We start from the raw sequence: 16,684 nt of genomic DNA on the forward strand, positions 1-16,684 counted from the left end.
TCTTTTTTTTATATGTAAAATACTAAATATTTAGAATGTCATTTATAATTAAATCGTCTACGTTCTTTATTGTAAATATTTTTTGGTCTCAACCTCGTTTCTTGTCTATATCTGAAAAGAGGTCTAAATACTATATCATTCGCTGTGTCCAAGTCTGAACTCAATGTTGATGTCACTGGAATAGAATCTGAAATCAAAGCTACTCTCTACATAAATATAACCAAAATTTTCATAAATTTTTTATAATATTTCGATTTATAGAAATTATAACTATTTTTGTTTATTAAATTCAAATTATTGTTGGTTTTTTTTTCAAAATTTCTAATTTGAAAAATATTTTCAGACTATTTTAGAGTAAAAAAGAAAATATACCTTTTGCCTATCAGTTCCATTTGATTTAATTGTTGTTTCGTTGAGGGGAATCAGTTCCGATAAACTTAGCTCGTTAACTTCTTTTATATCACTATAAGTCGAATTATGATCCAATTTGCTATTTTTTCCTATTGTCTCCGGGATTTTGTGAACTTCTTGCTTATTTGTTATTACCTATACAATTAATTATTTCAAAAAAAAAGTGATAACTGCGATTTTATTTAAAAACTTACTAAATTTGGCGTATTCAAAGGAAACACAATTAAATTTTTCTTCATAACCACTTCCGATGCCGAATCATTGCCTAAAGCTGATTTGATAATTGATTTTACATCTGGATCTTGAATTCCTTTGATAATATTTTTATTAATAAGATGTTGAGTATCATTTGATAAATTTTGTGTATCCAATGTCATATTTGTGTTGCCATTTATTTTCTCAATTTGTAAAATTATGCACAAAAAATAAACAATATTTACATTTTTAATCTGTAACAAAAATGCATAATTACATCATTTGTCGAATTATATTATTCGCTAATTTATTGGAATTATTAATTAATAATTTTAATTTCGTCAATTAATATTTTTTTTTAAAAATTACCCTCTATTAAATAAAAATTATACTTACTTTGAAAATAATTGCCATTTTTGTTTTTTTTCTTCTGAAAATTCTTCGTCAACTTTATCTCTCTTCCCTTTTATAATAGACTAATGTAGATTCTTATTGTTTTATATTGAATGTCGAATTAATTAACATCTCTCTGTTAATTAAAAGGACGCATTATGATATTTTACACTAAGTTTATTATTATTCATCAAGAACTTTTCTGTTAATATCTTTTGAAAATGTCATCAATTTTTATCATTCAACCTTAAATTACAGGATTAGTGATTAGGGTTTTAAAAGAAAACACATTTTTTTTTTGAAATTGAGCCAAACTTGCTTCATTTGATTACCCAAACCATCGACAAAATAAATTCTTCCTTACAAATAAAATAATAATCGTTTTTGTTTTTTCGACCTCAATTTTTTTTTTTAGTAAACTAAAAATTGAAAAAATTAATTCAAGTCAAATTAACGCACTATTATTTATTAGTCATTTTTTTTCGATCCAATTATATCTGTATCAAATAAATATTAGGTAAAAGTAAATAATTTGCATAATTTGACTTCAATAATTTTATTCAATTATGATTAGTGTACATAAACAAAATTCTAAATTCATACAAAGTCAATTTTTCGTGAAATAAGTTTAAAAAAAAAATTTTTTTTTTCTTTTACTGACTTTATTTTCTATTTTTCATTCCATCATTCTTTCATTTTTTGTATCATAATTTTTGTTTTTGTTTTTTTTTTATTTTTTTTTATTTTTTAGGAAGGTGATCAAAAAATTTCACTCATACTATAGCCATGCAAACCAAGAGATCTTTATCTATTATGCGCTTCTATATAGTTCTATACGGTATATTTATTCATAAGGAGTACTTACGAGATTGAAATCTATTGTATAGTACAAAGAGTGATGATTACGTCAGTTTTGTTTATTTCATTATATCATATACCGAGAAATTTTTCAAGATTATCAGTAATATTCAGTGAATTGGACACATATGATGAACGATTAAACGAGTAGATCAAAAATGATCCAATGAAGAAATATTAGGGATTTGCATTAGGACGAGTGCTAGAAGTTATAAATTCTTATGTGCAGAATAAATGTTTTGTCAGAATCAAGTACTTTTTTAAAAAAAAAAAAAAAAATGAGACCAGTCATTATAGGCTCTTTTTTAATGAATTTCTTTTCTCATTTGTAAAAGTGTAAGAGCATCGAATTTTCTATATATATATACATTTTATTGTATTACTGATAAAAAAAAATATCAAATACAACTAAATTTTTTTTACATACAATTTTATACACTAAATCTTAAAAATTAGACAATAGTAATAATTAAATTATTATTAATTACATTCGTTTTAAAATAAAAGTTGACAAATTTTTTTTTTTTTTAAATATTATTTTTCATTAGAAACTAGAGAACGAAATATTTATTCGATGCTCTATCACCAATGAGCGATTTGAAAAAATTCAAACAAAAAAAGGAACAAGTACAAAAATTACTTATTGTACACAAATTTGACAAAAATTAAACAAACGCTTCCATCCACTAAAATAACAAATTTTTTTTTTAAACACGCAATTCTTTTTTAATTCTGCAATTAGAAACAAAAAAAATATTGCGGTACTTTTTATAATTATGTTAAAATTAAACAAAGACCGTCGAGAAAATTATGCTTTACTTCAATTTGAATCAAAATAAATCGAAAAATCAGTATTTTTTGTTTCATGTCGAATCTATAAAAAAAAAGAGCGATTTTATTTCGAAATTGTAAACAAAATCACTCTTTTTTTTTTAATTCATTCTTGTTTTTTCCATGATCCTGAAATAAATCAAATTTTTCATTTTGATTTTCATTTCAAGTACCTTACAAAAATAAATTATTCATTTAACATGAAAATGGCAACCACTTTGATTTTCGTTTAGTTTAATATACAAAGCAATAAGCAATTTTCTAATTTCAATTCATTACAATGATGGTCTCTTAAATCGTTTAAACTTACAAAACTAATGAGAAAAAAAAGTGTATTTGAAAAATTGAATCCAAAGAGTTATTTAAAAAAAAAAAAAAAAGAGAGAGAAAGTAAATGAGACTAGAAAGAAATGTGACAAAATTTAAAATTTTAAAAACATTACAATGTACTTTTGTAATTATAGTAAATATTCACATTCCAGTCTTTTTCAACATCTAAAGATTGTATTTTTTTTTTTCAAATATTACTCGTTTCTTGAATGAATATTTATTTTTTTACATTGAAGAATAAAAGTTTTTCTTCAATTTGTCGCACATTGTGGCAAACTCTTAAGAATTTAATCTAAAGAGTTTTATTTGAAGACAATTTTTTATGCAGAAACACCGTCGGTTTCTAAAATTAAAATTTGTCTTAAAAATACTTGGAGCAGTTAAAGACAGAAATAGAGAGCAAGAGAGACAGATTTATATCGAGTACAAATATCGTGTTTTAGTGATAAAACTCGAGATAAAAATAAAAATTGTAGACGTTCTCTCAGTGATCGTAATTATGTAATAATCATTCAACCGATCGATTAAAAAGGATAATTATGTCACACGTATTACTCCCTACTGAACAAAGATTTTTTTTTTCTATTTCATATTGCGTGTAATAATCGAAATTATTAATTATTATTATTAATATTATTATTATATTCACTCACACTCATCCTGATTATGCACTATCCTCGGAATCTTTCTGAATTCTCTGGTCACTGTCACCTTATCACAACTCGGAGCACCGCCTTCCAAAGATTTTATTCTCTGGATGATTTTCTAAGTAATAATAAATTTTTCCCCCTGAGGATAAATTTATTTTCTTACAAGCTTGAAGGTGAAGGTGTTTTTTTTCCAAGATATTTTCCTTCATCTTCGTTTTCAATTTTTTTTTTTCTTTTTCTTTTTTTCTTTCATTTACCAACTTAACTTCCTGATAAAAATCTCCATTGGACGACTTCAGGGCAAAAGCCGAAGTTTCTTTTTTTTTGTAATTTGAACTAAAAAGGCCTCGATAACTTCCATTACATTTGGTTCTCCGGCTTTATTAAGTTGAAATAACACTTTTCAAAATGAAGCAAACACGTTCAGTTACGTCTTCCAATTGTGTGGATGAGCTCTTGATTGAGCTTGACTGCTTTGAGCTTGCGATGCTTGAGATGGAATCATATCGAGCAAATATTGTCGCTGAAGATCCTGAGCTTGTCTTTGAAGCTCAACAAGTCCTTTACCACTTGCTGCTTGTGCCATTGCCAATTGATAAGGATACAAAAGTGGATTAAATGGTTGCATCATGTGAGCTGGAAGTGGTTGATGAGGCGGTAATCCAACAGGATTCTTTGCTAGCTCTGAAAAAATATTTGTTGAAAACAAAGTTAAAAAAAAGAAGGAAAAATTGTCAACTACTTTGTTTCCTCAAATTGTATCTTTTCTCCTTTTTTTTAAGAAAGAAAAAAAATTTAAAAATTATACCCCTAAGTAGCTGTTGCTGAAGTGCTGCTGCAGCTGCATGATGTGGAGTGAATTTTCCACTTTCCGCAAGTTTTACCAGAGGATGTTCCTGAAGTTTTGGAGCCGGAGGAGTTGGAGCTGGCGGTGGTGCTTGAGGAATTTGTGGAGGTGGCGCAGGTGGTGTAGCCACTCTTCTTGTTGGAGTAGCCGCCTTTGGAATAGATTTTGGCGTTGCCACCGGTGGATCGGGACTGGGACACGCCGCTTGAGCTAATCTTTGCTCTATTTCCTGTTCCTGTTGCAATGCTTTTACAAAAGCTGTTTTCAATCTGAAATTTAAATTAATTAATTATTTCTTAATCCCTTAATTACCATAGCAAAAATTTGACATCAAAAATCATTTTTCTTTTAAATAAAAAAATAAATTTCAAGCTACCTATTAGTGTGTTCAGCCTTAAGTGCCTTTTTAACATTAGTTGTAACACAATGTTCACAAATAACTCTTGGATCACGACCAGCTGGTGGTCGTTGGAAAGTAGCGTGCTGTCCTCTTGGTTCTTTTTTATTGCTATTTGGTGGTTTTTCCCACTTCCAAACGGGTGTAAAATCAGTCTTACATTGTGTGCATTCAAATGGTTCGGGAGGTGGTGGAATCGCTGGTTCCTTAGTGATGAAATCAACAACATGCTCAAGTCCAACGAGATAAATAAATTCTGTATTGGAGGGATTTGGAACAAAATGCATTTCAGGTGGTGGTGGTTTTGGAGGCGGTATTTGAAGCAATGTCTTCTCCAATTGTTTTCTTAATGCTAATTTTGCAGCCGCTTGACGTTGAGCCGGTGTTTGATTATCTTCCCTGACTCTTTCCTGTAATTTAAATAAATTTTGATTTAAAAAAAGGAAAGTAAAATTAAATATTTAACGAAAGTTTAAAAAAAATTGTCCACATTTCGATAAAAGAAAAGAATTCTTTTATTTATTTTTTTTGTACCTGCTCCGGAATTGTATGAGTGTTAAGAGGCGCGGGCGGTTTACTTTCTTGAGATCCAATTAGCTGCTTTTTAATTAATAAAATAAAAATTAATGCTTTATGAAAATTTTTTATATTAATTAGAATTCATCTGCTTTCAATTTTGAGACAATTTGTTTACGATTTAATAAATAGAAAAAAACGCACCTGATGAGCTGGAACAGGAGTGGGATCTTTTGTAGATCTTTCGGTACGATCGGCAGGTGAATGATAAGTTGGAACATTTGGAGCTCCACTCGATGGCCTTGCTCTTGGATGAGGTGGTTGAGGTATCACCATATTCGGCGGCATTCCAGTACTCGAGGTTATACTTCGACTTGCTGTAGGTGGTAATAACATCCCCGGTGGTGGGGCATGTAAGCTGCTACTTCTACTCGGTGCAGGCTGTCCTCTTAACAATGGTGGTGGCGCTTTGCCAATTCTATGACTTAAATTAAAAAGAAAAATTAATTTTTCATATGAGAATTTTCACAAAATCATTTTTGAAAAAAAAAAAGATAACTTACCTATGTGGTGCAGGTTGAACAGTTACAGGAGGTGGTATTTTACTTGTTATCTTCGGTACTGACGCAATATTTTCCTTCAACTGCTGTGACTGTCGTAGTTTTTTAAGAAGAACCAATTTCATTTCTTCAGATCGCAATTCTTCTTTCAATTTTCTAAGATTTCTTTCCCTCTCTGCCAATTCATCAGACGAAAGCTCTTTTATTGGAAGTAATGGTGGCATTTCACCTAAAAATCAATTAATAATATTAAAATTAATTTTTTTTTTTGAAAATTAATATTTTATTAATTTTTTTTTTGAAAATTAAAAAAATTACCTTCACTATCAGAGGTGTTGCCATTAACATAACCATTTAGCCTAGGTTCGTCTGGACTCTCAGCGTAACTTCTTTCAATTCTAGGCCTAAGATTACGGCGTGATCTTCTATCATCACACGATTTTGGTGCAAGAATTCCTCGCGCTGTATTTTGAATATTTCGTGTTTCTGATGTATTATTTTCAATATTAGGGCTAGCTGCATAATGTATTCCTAAATTCATTGGTGAACCAAATTCACCAGGTATGATGGAAACTTGAGGACACTCCCTCCTTCCACTGCTATAAATTTTCAAAAAATAATAATAATTTAAAAATACGAATTTTAATTAAAATTAAATAATAAAAATTATAAATCTTACCTGACACTTAGATCAACAACTGAATCTCCATCCAGATCCATGGCTTCCATTCTTTCAAGCTGGAAAAATAATTATTTCAAAATTATTATTATTCAGAGTAAAAATTACAAAATTTTATAAATATCATCAAAAATAAAATTTAAATCAATTTTTGTTTTTTTTAGTAACATACTCATTTTTTCTGAGACAGATAATAACTGTAAGTTTCGTCCTAACCTCACTTTTCTGATTTGGTTCACTAACCAAGGATTATAAGAATGATCAAATATCAAAAACAAACTAATTTAATTTTTCGGAATTGGGATAATACAAATTTTTTTTTTTTTTTTTTTGATGCTTCGGACGCACAATCCAATATAATCGGCACAATGGCAGCTAAGCATAGTGGTAAAGGACCGCAGGGAAGGGTGCCCCCTCAAACATAAGGAGGGCGACTGGGGACTGGGCAGGGGGGTATTGTCGCACATTAATTACTTCTCCTCTCCACCCTATTTTATCGGTCTGTACGCTTTGTTCTATACCTCTTCTCCTTACCCTTCTCTAAAATCATCCTGACAAAAACGTTTCTTTACCGGCCTGACTTGATTCTTGATTCCGCTACTGTTGTATTTGTAGGCATGGGTAAACTACCCCGCACCACTAACTTTAGGTATATCAACCATTCACCACTCCCCACTCATCCAAAAAAGAATACACACACGCGCGCACAGGGTTACGCAGAAACGAGCTAGAAACCAATCTCTCTCTTTCCACGTATTTTCCCGAATTTCATCTCTCTTCTGCCCCTTCGTCCTTGTGCCCTACGGGAAATCGATTTTTCATCAGGGTCTTGGCAACCCGTCCTAGAGACAAGGAAGCTATGTATTTCATTTCGTTTTCCCTTTTTTTATAATTTCTACAATTTTTTTTTAATTAATTATATTTATTTTTTTCATTTTCCAATTTTTCTAAAAGAAAAAAGAATTTTACGTAAAAAAAAACTATTCAAAAATCAATTAAAATTTAATTATCTTTAGTTATTTAAAATATTGTACAAATGGAGAATTTAATGATTGGCATTTTCAATAGAAACTTGTGTTAAAGATGCAGCTTAATGTTAAACTGGCTTGACCACATACGGAAGAAACACTAGCAGGAAATTCTACCTGGAATTGTAATTTAGGGCTTATATATTTAAGGCTAACTTAATTGTCCTGTTTCCGAACCCCAAAATTTTCTTCGAAAAGCAGACCAAGATGTTTGTTTTCAAAAAATAATTTTTGTACCAAATTTATTTTTTTTTGAAAACCTATCGAAAAAAAAAAAATCTTCTATTTAATTTTATAAATTTCTTTTCCATTCTGCTTATAAATATTTAGGAAAATTTTATATAAATAAATAAATGATTCTATTAATTACAAATGCAAAAAAAATATATAAAAATAGGTGAAATAATTTTGACTATTTTTATATTAATAGTGACGTGGCTATTAAATTTGTCTATTGAACTACAATGTTTAGAGAGAGAAAGAGAGAGAGAGGGGGGGGGGGTCATAGACAACTATTTTCCTATTCGTTCGTACTACATGTGCTACTACAACGTTCCACGTTTTCAAATCTTATATTCAAATAACCATATTTAAAAATACACATTTTCAGCAAAACGAAAATGATTGTCTTTCTTTAACATATGGGGAAAAATCAACACTTCGTTTCCAAACTAAAGGAATTAAACAATTTTTCTCCTTTGTCTTAAAAAAAAAAACTTAGTCCTTTTTACTTTAAGTCTGAGTAATTCAAAAAGTAGGTCAAAAAATTTGTTCTTTGGCAAAATTACGAAAAACATTTTTATTTACAAGAATTTTAGTATAAAAAACAGGAAAACAATTAATGACTGAGAAACTGTTTTTTTTAAACTTAAAATCGAGGTTAAAAATAAAATTTTAATTACTATTTTACGATTTTTTAAAAAACAGTTAATTAAATGACAAAAATTTCAGACCGTTTATTTTAATTACCATTCAATTAATAATAATAAAAACAAGTCGGCAAAATACAAAAAAAAATTTTAGGCAGAATTGAGAAATTTTGACCCACATATTTCTAAATAATATAATCAGTTTTAAAAAAAATATATATAAGCATTTACAACTTTTTTAACATACGCGACGCTAGTCTTGCATTTTCCAAATTAATTTTCCAATCATTCTCATTAAAGCAAGCATTCTACGACAATTGTTGCATTCATTTCATTCTCTCGATTATTTTGATACCCAACACACCTATATTCATAAAAAAAAAAACAAAAAATAATTACATACCTCACGGTTAATCAGAGTTCGTCCAAATTTATATAAAACGCTTGAAACGCAAATCGATTACACAAAGCGGGGATGAGCAAAGCGGCCAAACAAGCAGCCGGCCGCTTTCCACTTCCACTTCTTCACGCCACTACACTTTATTATACACTCCACCACTTCTAACATCAATGTCACCATTACACTTTTAACTATACTCAAAATGCAAAAAATACAATTTTAATCATAATTACAAACACCAATTGCTATTATAATTTACAGCATTAATTTTATTTTGCGTTCTTTAATACAATTAGTCAAATTATTATTAATACTCAAGAGGAGTCACTATATAATTGCAAACATCACTTGTATACAGCACTTTCGACTTTACAGCTTCGTGTACGTACATCGACAAGTTTGTGAGATGATTTCTGCAATGCATAAGAAAACATTCTCTTTCTATTTGAAATTAATAATCCACCCTTAAATATAATCGCGATTAGAATATTTTCACATATTCGAATATGATTAAAAACACTTTACAAAAAGCAATATTACACCGAGATAATCCCGATAAGCACAAATTATTCCTAGAGGAGAGAGATTATAAAAAATTCCATAGACTACTCAAAATACACAAGAACAACGTCTTGGAACGTCCATGGAACGTCCCAAATGTGACATTTGTAAAGGAATCTCCGCAATGTGATCGTTGTAAATCCGCCTTTCAGTTACGTTAATGGTCAATACACAATTTGCAAAAAGAGAGAAAAGGACACAAATATATTTCCCTCCTTTTCTAACACATGCGAAAGTATTCTGCTTTGGGAAAATGTTTTAATTTATTATAAAATAAAGAGTATTAATATTCTTAAAGTGAGCGAATTTTTTTAAAAGTGATAAAATAGATTGAATGTTGTCGAAGAAGTGTATTGTCAATTTGATAATATTTGCGAATGCAGATTTTTTCGAATATTGTGAAATTCGCATGGAGATTACAAAAACACTGTAGCGCTGACTCTGTTGAAAGGCACGTGTACTTGCTGCAACAATTAAGGAACGCGTCTTTAATTACAACCAAATCCTATTCATATATTATTACCGCAAAATCTAATAAAAAAAAATTACACTATCCTGTCAACATGACAGATCCTAAAATTGAAGAAGAATTGACCTCGTATCGTGCGAGTGTCAAAGAACAAGTGAGTATTCCATATGGATTTTAATTTTTTAAAACTTTTTCGTATTTTTTATTATACTATTAAGTTTTTTCTATCTTTTTTTTGACAATTATTTGTTACTTTTTTTTTATTTTCTAAATTCTGAAAATTAAAAATAAATATATATAATTTCAGGGAGATAAAGTACGTCAATTAAAAGCCGATGGAGCGCCAGAAATTGATGTTAAAAAAGCTGTTGCAGAATTAAAGATTCGTAAAAAATTACTTGAAGATAAAGAATTGTCATTAATTCCAGAAGCAGCAAATTTCGATAGAGGTCGTATGGAAGATTTATTGAAACGACGATTTTTCTATGATCAATCATTTGCGATTTATGGTGGAATTACAGGATTATATGATTTTGGTCCAATGGGCTGTTCATTTAAGGCAAATATTCTCAGTGAATGGAGGAAATTTTTTATTCTCGAGGAACAAATGTTAGAGGTTGATTGTTCAATTTTAACACCTGAACCAATATTAAAAGCATCGGGTCACGTTGATAGATTCGCTGATTTAATGGTGAAAGATGTAAAAAATGGCGAATGCTTTCGATTGGATCATTTAATAAAAAATCATTTAGAAAAAGTATCATCTGACAAAAAATGCACTCAAATTATTAAAGAAGAATGTAATGATATAATTATCAAACTCGATGGAATGAATAAAAGTGAAATGACAGAAATTTTACGAAAATTTAATATGAAATCGCCAATTTCAGGAAATGATTTAACCGATCCAGTGGAATTTAATTTAATGTTCGGTACACAAATTGGACCCACAGGGCTTGTGAAGGGATTTTTGAGACCTGAAACAGCGCAGGGAATTTTTGTGAATTTCAAAAGATTATTGGAATTTAATCAAAAGAGACTTCCATTTGCCGCTGCACAAATTGGAAATGCTTTTCGTAATGAAATATCACCAAGGTAATAATTTTCCTCTTTTTTTTAAATTTTTTAAATTTAATAAATAAATCATTTACAGATCGGGATTGATTCGAGTGAGGGAATTCACAATGGCGGAAATTGAACATTTCTGCGATCCTGAGGACAAGAGTCATCCGAAATTTGATAATGTGAAAAATACACCAATGTTATTGTATTCGGCTTGTAATCAAATGGATGGCAAATCAGCGGAGACGATAACAATTGGAAATGCAGTTGAAAATGGTCTTGTGGCAAATGAAACACTTGGCTATTTTATGGCGAGAATTCAATTATTTTTATTGAAAATTGGCGTTGATTCGAATAAATTACGTTTTCGTCAACATATGGGAAATGAAATGGCACACTATGCTTGCGATTGTTGGGACGCTGAGTGTTTAACATCGTATGGATGGATTGAATGTGTTGGATGTGCTGATAGATCGGCTTATGATCTTACTCAACATACAAAATCATCGGGTGTAAAATTGGTTGCCGATAAGAAATTAATGGAACCAAAACAAATTAATGTAGTTGAAGCGGCACCAAATCGTGGCCTAATTGGTAAAACATTCAAAAAAGACGCTAAGGAAATTTTATCCTCTCTTGCTGCTTTAAAAGAATGCGATATTGATTCAATGGAAGCTGATTTTAAAGCAAAAGGCTCATTTGATTTACAATTAGCCGATGGTGCATCTTGTGAACTTAAAGAAGAAATGGTAACGGTGAAACGATATCAGAAAATGATTCATGTTGAAGAAATAACACCATCGGTTATTGAACCATCTTTTGGCGTTGGTCGTGTGATGTACGCAATTTTTGAACACAGTTTTAAAATGAGAGAAGGCGACGAACAGAGAAGTTATTTCAGTCTTCCGCCTGTTATTGCGCCATTGAAATGTTCTGTTTTGCCTCTTGGAAATAATGCGGAATTCGATCCCTTCGTGAAGAATCTATGTGAGTATTAATAAATTTAATTTACTTTAATTTCATTGAATTAATTTTTTATTTTTTGTTTAGCTCGAGATTTAACGAATAATGACGTATCACATAAAGTCGATGACTCATCAGGCAGTATTGGACGTAGATATTCGAGAACTGATGAAATTGCAATTCCATTTGGAATTACAATTGATTTTGATACTTTTAAAATGCCTCACAGTGCAACATTGAGAGAACGTGACTCAATGAAACAAGTTAGAATAAATGTAAGTAATTTTGATTTAGAAGAATAAAATAAATTAATAATTATTAAAATAATTAATAAAACTTTAAATTTTTCCTTTTTCAGTTGGATGTATTGCCGGAAGTTGTAAGAGATCTCTCGAATGGAAAAATAACTTGGAAGGAAGTTGAACAAAAATATCCCAAATTTGAACAAGAGGAATCAGTATAAATTTCGTAATGATTAGTTGTTTAAAAATTTTACACATTGTAATAAAATTTAATAAATTAAAGCAATTTTTTTTAACACAAAATTGAAAAATGTTTTTTTGTAATTTTGAATTTTTATTTTTTATTAATTATTTATTTATTTAGAAAAATATATTTATTACTTTTTTGTAACACAAAGATTTTTTTTCTATTTTTACTATTTTGAAAATTTGTTTTATTTTCAAATTTTGCGATTTCATGTTGGCACTCCTGGGGAACATTTCAACCAATCTTCTTTTGACTTTAAAATTTATTTTCCCAGTTTTTCTAACCGCAAAGTTGGACACTCTGCTTATTAAAGAGCCGGTGTTGTGTCAACACGCTCACAAAAAATTTTCTTTTTAATTTTTAATTGTGAAAATAAAAATATAAAATAATTAGTGAAATGCCACCTCATAGGAAAACTAATAAAAATTCTAATAGAGGAAATAGAGGAACTCAAATTAATGGGAAAAAACAAGAAATGTGTGTGTCAAGTGAGTCAAGCGAAGAAGAAGAAGAAAAAAATATAAAAATGGGTAAATTGCAATAAATAATAAATAATTAATTTAGTTTACACATCAGTATACTGTTTATTCATATATTATAGAGCTAGAAATATTTTTCAATTACAATAAAAAAAACCTTTGTATTTTAGGTTATACATTGTCAAAATTTTTCATTGTTTAATTTATGTTTTATTACAATCTATTGTTTTTTTATAATCTTTTATAGATAGATACATTGTGAAAGCTATGGCCGATCCATTTAAATTTAAATTATGCCTAAAACCAGACCGCGATAAATTTGAAGGATCAGTGGAACAATTTTTGTTTAATTCCGACAATTCTGACGATGAAAATATAATTGATATGAAACCAAAAAATGATTTGACTCAATCAATGAAAAATTTAGATATAAGTACTAAAGAAGTTAAAGTGAAAAAAGAATTAAGACAAACGCCTGCAAGAAAAACTCGTAATTCAATAATACAAAATTCAACTGAATTATTACCTAGAACACCTAGTACACGTTCTTCTCGTAGAACATTAAATAATGATAATTTAACGCCAAGTGGAAGAAATCTCAGAGATCGTAAATCGGTAAATTATTGTGATTATGAATCATCTTCTGATAGCAAAACACGAAGTAAAAAACGAAATGATGTGCCTAATGAAAATGAATTATATGAAACAACACAGAAACGAATGATGACACGAAGAATGTCAATAAGAGAGCCTTTAAATTCAGTTAATGAAAATCAAAGTTGTCAATCAGATGACGAAGATTCACCGAAAAGAGAAGAAAAAAGAGGTACTAGAAAAAAGTCTTTAAATTCAGTTAATGAAAATCAAACAGACAATGAAGATTCTCCGAAAAATGAACAAAAAAGGAGTACTAGAAAAAAGAAAATTATTCCCGATCAAGATAATGATTACGAAGGAACACCACATAAACATAAAAAAACGCCAACTAAAAGTCATAATTCGACTCCTGTGAGAAAAAAATTAGATATTTTAGGAACTCCAAAAAGAAATATATTGACACCAAAAATGAGACGTACATTGACACCTAGTATGCAAATGAGAAATGCCAATGTTCCTAAACCAAAAACAAATCTTCAGGAATTTCGAACTCGTTTACATGTTAGTTTTGTGCCTAAATCATTGCCATGTCGTGAGGCTGAATTTAATGATATTTTCACATTTCTCAAAGGAAAACTCACTGAAGAGATTGGAGGGTAAATTAATTTTTAATTTTAAAAAGCAAACAAAATTTTTTTTTTTTATTTGGTAATTTTATTATTTTTATTTTCAGATGCATTTATATCAGTGGAGTACCTGGTACGGGAAAAACTGCAACTGTAAATGAAGTAATAACGTGTTTGAAAAAATTAGAATCAAAAGGCGAATTACCTGCATTTCAATTTGTTGATATTAATGGAATGAAATTAACCGAACCACGTCAAGCTTATGTGCAAATTCATAAAAAATTAACAGGAAACACAAGTACATGGGAAGAGGCTCATCGTTCTCTTCATCATAGGTTTACAACATCTGCATCTCGTAGAAATATGACTTTATTGCTTATTGATGAGGTTATTTTATTTTTCTTATTATTTGCTTCATTTTTTTTTCAATTTTTACTGTGCAAATTACATTTTTTTACTGTTTTACTTATTTTTTTTACTGTTTTATTAATTTTTTTAGTTTTACTTATTTTTTTTACTGTTTTATTAATTTTTTTAGTTTTACTTTTTTTTTTACTGTTTTATTTATTTTTGTATTGCTTTAATAGTTTTTATATTTATCGTCCAATGTTAATATTAATTTTAATATTTAGTATTGCAATTACAATTTAGTATAAATTTTTCAAAATTCAGATGGATCTTTTGTGCACAAAACGTCAGGACGTGGTTTACAATCTTTTGGATTGGCCAACGCACAAAAGTTCACATTTAGTTGTGATAACGATTGCCAACACAATGGATTTACCGGAAAGAGTTTTAATGAGTCGTGTCACCTCACGTTTAGGACTCACGAGATTAACATTTAGTCCCTATAATCATGTGCAACTGATGGAAATCGTAAAAACAAGACTCAAAGACATGGAGGGATTTAAACCAGAAGCTATTCAACTCGTTGCGAGGTATTTAAATTTATTTAATTTTATCAAATTTATTTCATTAAAATTGATTAGTTAATTAAATTTTAAATTTCATTTTTTTAAAAATAGAAAAGTAGCCTCTGTTTCCGGCGATGCACGACGAGCCTTAGATATTTGTCGTCGAGCAACAGAAATCACTGAAAGTAATAATAGAGAATTTGTCACAATTTTGGATGTTACTTCCGCTTTAGATGAAATGATAGCAAATCCCCGTGTTCAAGCTATCAAATGTTGTTCGACGATGGAGAAAATATTTTTGGAAGCAGTTTGCCAAGAGGTGACAAGAACCGGAATTGAACAAGTCACATTTAAAAATATTTACACACAATTTGACGCTATATGCATTCTTGAAGGTTAACAAATATTTTTAAACTTCTAACAAAAATTACTAATTTCTCTCTTTTTTTTAAAATAATTAATATATTTACAGGCGAAGAAGTTCCAAATATAACGCAAACATTGGAAATTTGTCGAAAATTAGCATCATGGAGATTAATATTATGGGACAATGGAGCTGATTTACATCAAAGTATTTTATTAAACGTCACAGCCGATGATATTTATTTTTCAAAAAAACAAAAATCAACTATCTAAAATAAACACAGATATAGTCATTGGACAATGAGATTTCATGCGATTTGCCTAATTGCCAACCGTATTCGATAAATTTTTTATCAAATGGCAAAGGCATTGTGTAACGATTTTGTCCCTCAGCTGGTCCAATGACAATAATGACATTTCCTTTAAATTCACATAAATAATTTAAAAACACTGGCTCATTGTTAAAATAACAAAATAGTAATGCATAATTCTCCGGAACATGAACTATATTTTCTGTTTCGTTGACGAATGTCATGTTTTTTAGAAAAATTGGAGGTGAATATTTACAGCACCACCATGATTTATCAATTTCTATGCCATGAATTTCACAATCTAGAAATATTATCATTAATTAATTTTTGTAATTTGATTTTTTTCATTAATTAATTTTTGTAATTTTGATTCTGTTTTTTTTTTTTGAACAATGTAATCTTACCGGAATTTTGTTGAATTAACCATTCGAGTAAACCGGAACCACAACCAACACTGATAATTCCTTTTAAATTTGTTTCTTTTATAATATTAGTGATCCATGATAAATTTTTTAAATTCGGCGTTACCCAAAGTAATTGTCGACTATTTTCAATATCACAATTATTTAATAATTCAACAATTTCTCGCCATTTATTTTCATTGTATAATTTTATTACGTTTTCGTAAATTGGATTTTCCATTTTTATAAAAATAAATAATAAATTAATTTGAAAAAAAAGCGTGTTGACTGAAAGTTGGCAGGTCACTGAACGATCTGAACTTACGGAAACTTAACATTGAATTTGAATGCATAAACCAGCCAAATTTATAAATAAATTCAATGTCGAATGAGAAATTTCCTACTGACATAGTGCCTTTGAAATATTATATAAGAATTTTTTCTATCCACACGTGTATTTAAAATTATCCTTTTTTTAAAATTAA

At 29.1% G+C, this 16,684-nt stretch overlaps 5 protein-coding genes across 14 annotated transcripts; 2 read left to right on the forward strand and 3 right to left on the reverse strand.

The window, feature by feature from the left end:
* Positions 1 to 17: 17 nt before the first annotated feature.
* On the reverse strand, positions 18 to 1,154 carry LOC127288721 (uncharacterized). Of its 2 annotated transcripts, none has more exons than XM_051316353.1 (4): positions 1,003 to 1,154; positions 606 to 860; positions 373 to 546; positions 18 to 199 (listed from the first exon to the last, which is right to left on the reverse strand). In XM_051316353.1, the coding sequence occupies exons 1-4, from the start codon at positions 1,018 to 1,020 to the stop codon at positions 194 to 196; spliced, it is 453 nt and encodes a 150-aa protein (XP_051172310.1). In that variant the 5' UTR covers positions 1,021 to 1,154; the 3' UTR covers positions 18 to 193. The 2 variants fall into 2 exon arrangements, with proteins under 2 accessions (XP_051172310.1, XP_051172309.1); XM_051316352.1 differs by having other exon boundaries at positions 20 to 187.
* Positions 1,155 to 1,639: 485 nt separating this feature from the next.
* LOC127288718 (transcriptional repressor p66-alpha) lies at positions 1,640 to 9,558 on the reverse strand. 9 transcript variants are annotated; one of them, XM_051316344.1, is made up of 9 exons: positions 8,968 to 9,558; positions 6,668 to 6,726; positions 6,307 to 6,584; positions 5,992 to 6,217; positions 5,633 to 5,912; positions 5,447 to 5,512; positions 4,892 to 5,322; positions 4,477 to 4,784; positions 1,640 to 4,352 (listed from the first exon to the last, which is right to left on the reverse strand). In XM_051316344.1, exons 2-9 carry the CDS (start codon positions 6,715 to 6,717, stop codon positions 4,096 to 4,098), a joined length of 1,896 nt encoding a protein of 631 aa, XP_051172301.1. In that variant the 5' UTR covers positions 6,718 to 6,726; positions 8,968 to 9,558; the 3' UTR covers positions 1,640 to 4,095. The 9 variants fall into 9 exon arrangements, with proteins under 9 accessions (XP_051172301.1, XP_051172300.1, XP_051172296.1 ...); XM_051316343.1 differs by having other exon boundaries at positions 5,447 to 5,509; positions 6,307 to 6,587; XM_051316339.1 differs by having other exon boundaries at positions 6,307 to 6,587.
* Positions 9,559 to 9,728: 170 nt separating this feature from the next.
* On the forward strand, positions 9,729 to 12,554 carry LOC127288722 (glycine--tRNA ligase). Its single transcript, XM_051316354.1, has 5 exons — positions 9,729 to 10,148; positions 10,302 to 11,089; positions 11,148 to 12,043; positions 12,107 to 12,294; positions 12,378 to 12,554. The coding sequence occupies exons 1-5, from the start codon at positions 9,903 to 9,905 to the stop codon at positions 12,480 to 12,482; spliced, it is 2,223 nt and encodes a 740-aa protein (XP_051172311.1). The 5' UTR covers positions 9,729 to 9,902; the 3' UTR covers positions 12,483 to 12,554.
* Positions 12,555 to 12,814: 260 nt separating this feature from the next.
* Positions 12,815 to 16,168, forward strand: LOC127288723 (origin recognition complex subunit 1). Its single transcript, XM_051316355.1, has 6 exons — positions 12,815 to 13,038; positions 13,235 to 14,240; positions 14,318 to 14,597; positions 14,883 to 15,148; positions 15,236 to 15,519; positions 15,597 to 16,168. Exons 1-6 carry the CDS (start codon positions 12,906 to 12,908, stop codon positions 15,758 to 15,760), a joined length of 2,133 nt encoding a protein of 710 aa, XP_051172312.1. The 5' UTR covers positions 12,815 to 12,905; the 3' UTR covers positions 15,761 to 16,168.
* Positions 15,682 to 16,681, reverse strand: LOC127288728 (uncharacterized). Its single transcript, XM_051316361.1, has 2 exons — positions 16,203 to 16,681; positions 15,682 to 16,099 (listed from the first exon to the last, which is right to left on the reverse strand). The coding sequence occupies exons 1-2, from the start codon at positions 16,438 to 16,440 to the stop codon at positions 15,753 to 15,755; spliced, it is 585 nt and encodes a 194-aa protein (XP_051172318.1). The 5' UTR covers positions 16,441 to 16,681; the 3' UTR covers positions 15,682 to 15,752.
* Between the last annotated feature and the right edge of the window lie 3 nt (positions 16,682 to 16,684).

The sequence above is a fragment of the Leptopilina boulardi genome, unplaced genomic scaffold, assembly GCF_019393585.1.
Source record: "Leptopilina boulardi isolate dan_hultmark-lab unplaced genomic scaffold, ZJU_Lbou_2.1 LbouV2_392, whole genome shotgun sequence".
NCBI classification, from domain to species: Eukaryota; Metazoa; Arthropoda; class Insecta; order Hymenoptera; family Figitidae; genus Leptopilina; species Leptopilina boulardi.

Excerpts from the sequence above, each read along its gene's own strand:
- LOC127288721 (XM_051316352.1), bottom strand. Across the intron at positions 547-605 it reads CTTTGAATACGCCAAATTTA|GTAATAACAAATAAGCAAGA; the intron begins GTAAGTTTTTAA and ends TTAATTGTATAG.
- LOC127288718 (XM_051316339.1), bottom strand. The coding sequence starts at position 6,717 with ATGGAAGCCATGGATCTGGATGGAGATTCAGTTGTTGATCTAAGTGTC. Across the intron at positions 6,588-6,667 it reads GTTGTTGATCTAAGTGTCAG|CAGTGGAAGGAGGGAGTGTC; the intron begins GTAAGATTTATA and ends GAAAATTTATAG. Across the intron at positions 4,353-4,476 it reads TCAGCAACAGCTACTTAGGG|AGCTAGCAAAGAATCCTGTT; the intron begins GTATAATTTTTA and ends ATATTTTTTCAG.
- LOC127288722 (XM_051316354.1), top strand. The coding sequence starts at position 9,903 with ATGCAGATTTTTTCGAATATTGTGAAATTCGCATGGAGATTACAAAAA. Across the intron at positions 11,090-11,147 it reads CGTAATGAAATATCACCAAG|ATCGGGATTGATTCGAGTGA; the intron begins GTAATAATTTTC and ends AATCATTTACAG. Across the intron at positions 12,295-12,377 it reads TGAAACAAGTTAGAATAAAT|TTGGATGTATTGCCGGAAGT; the intron begins GTAAGTAATTTT and ends TTCCTTTTTCAG.
- LOC127288723 (XM_051316355.1), top strand. The coding sequence starts at position 12,906 with ATGCCACCTCATAGGAAAACTAATAAAAATTCTAATAGAGGAAATAGA. Across the intron at positions 14,241-14,317 it reads CTCACTGAAGAGATTGGAGG|ATGCATTTATATCAGTGGAG; the intron begins GTAAATTAATTT and ends TTTTATTTTCAG. Across the intron at positions 15,149-15,235 it reads GCTATTCAACTCGTTGCGAG|AAAAGTAGCCTCTGTTTCCG; the intron begins GTATTTAAATTT and ends TTTTAAAAATAG.
- LOC127288728 (XM_051316361.1), bottom strand. The coding sequence starts at position 16,440 with ATGGAAAATCCAATTTACGAAAACGTAATAAAATTATACAATGAAAAT. Across the intron at positions 16,100-16,202 it reads GTTAATTCAACAAAATTCCG|ATTGTGAAATTCATGGCATA; the intron begins GTAAGATTACAT and ends TAATATTTCTAG.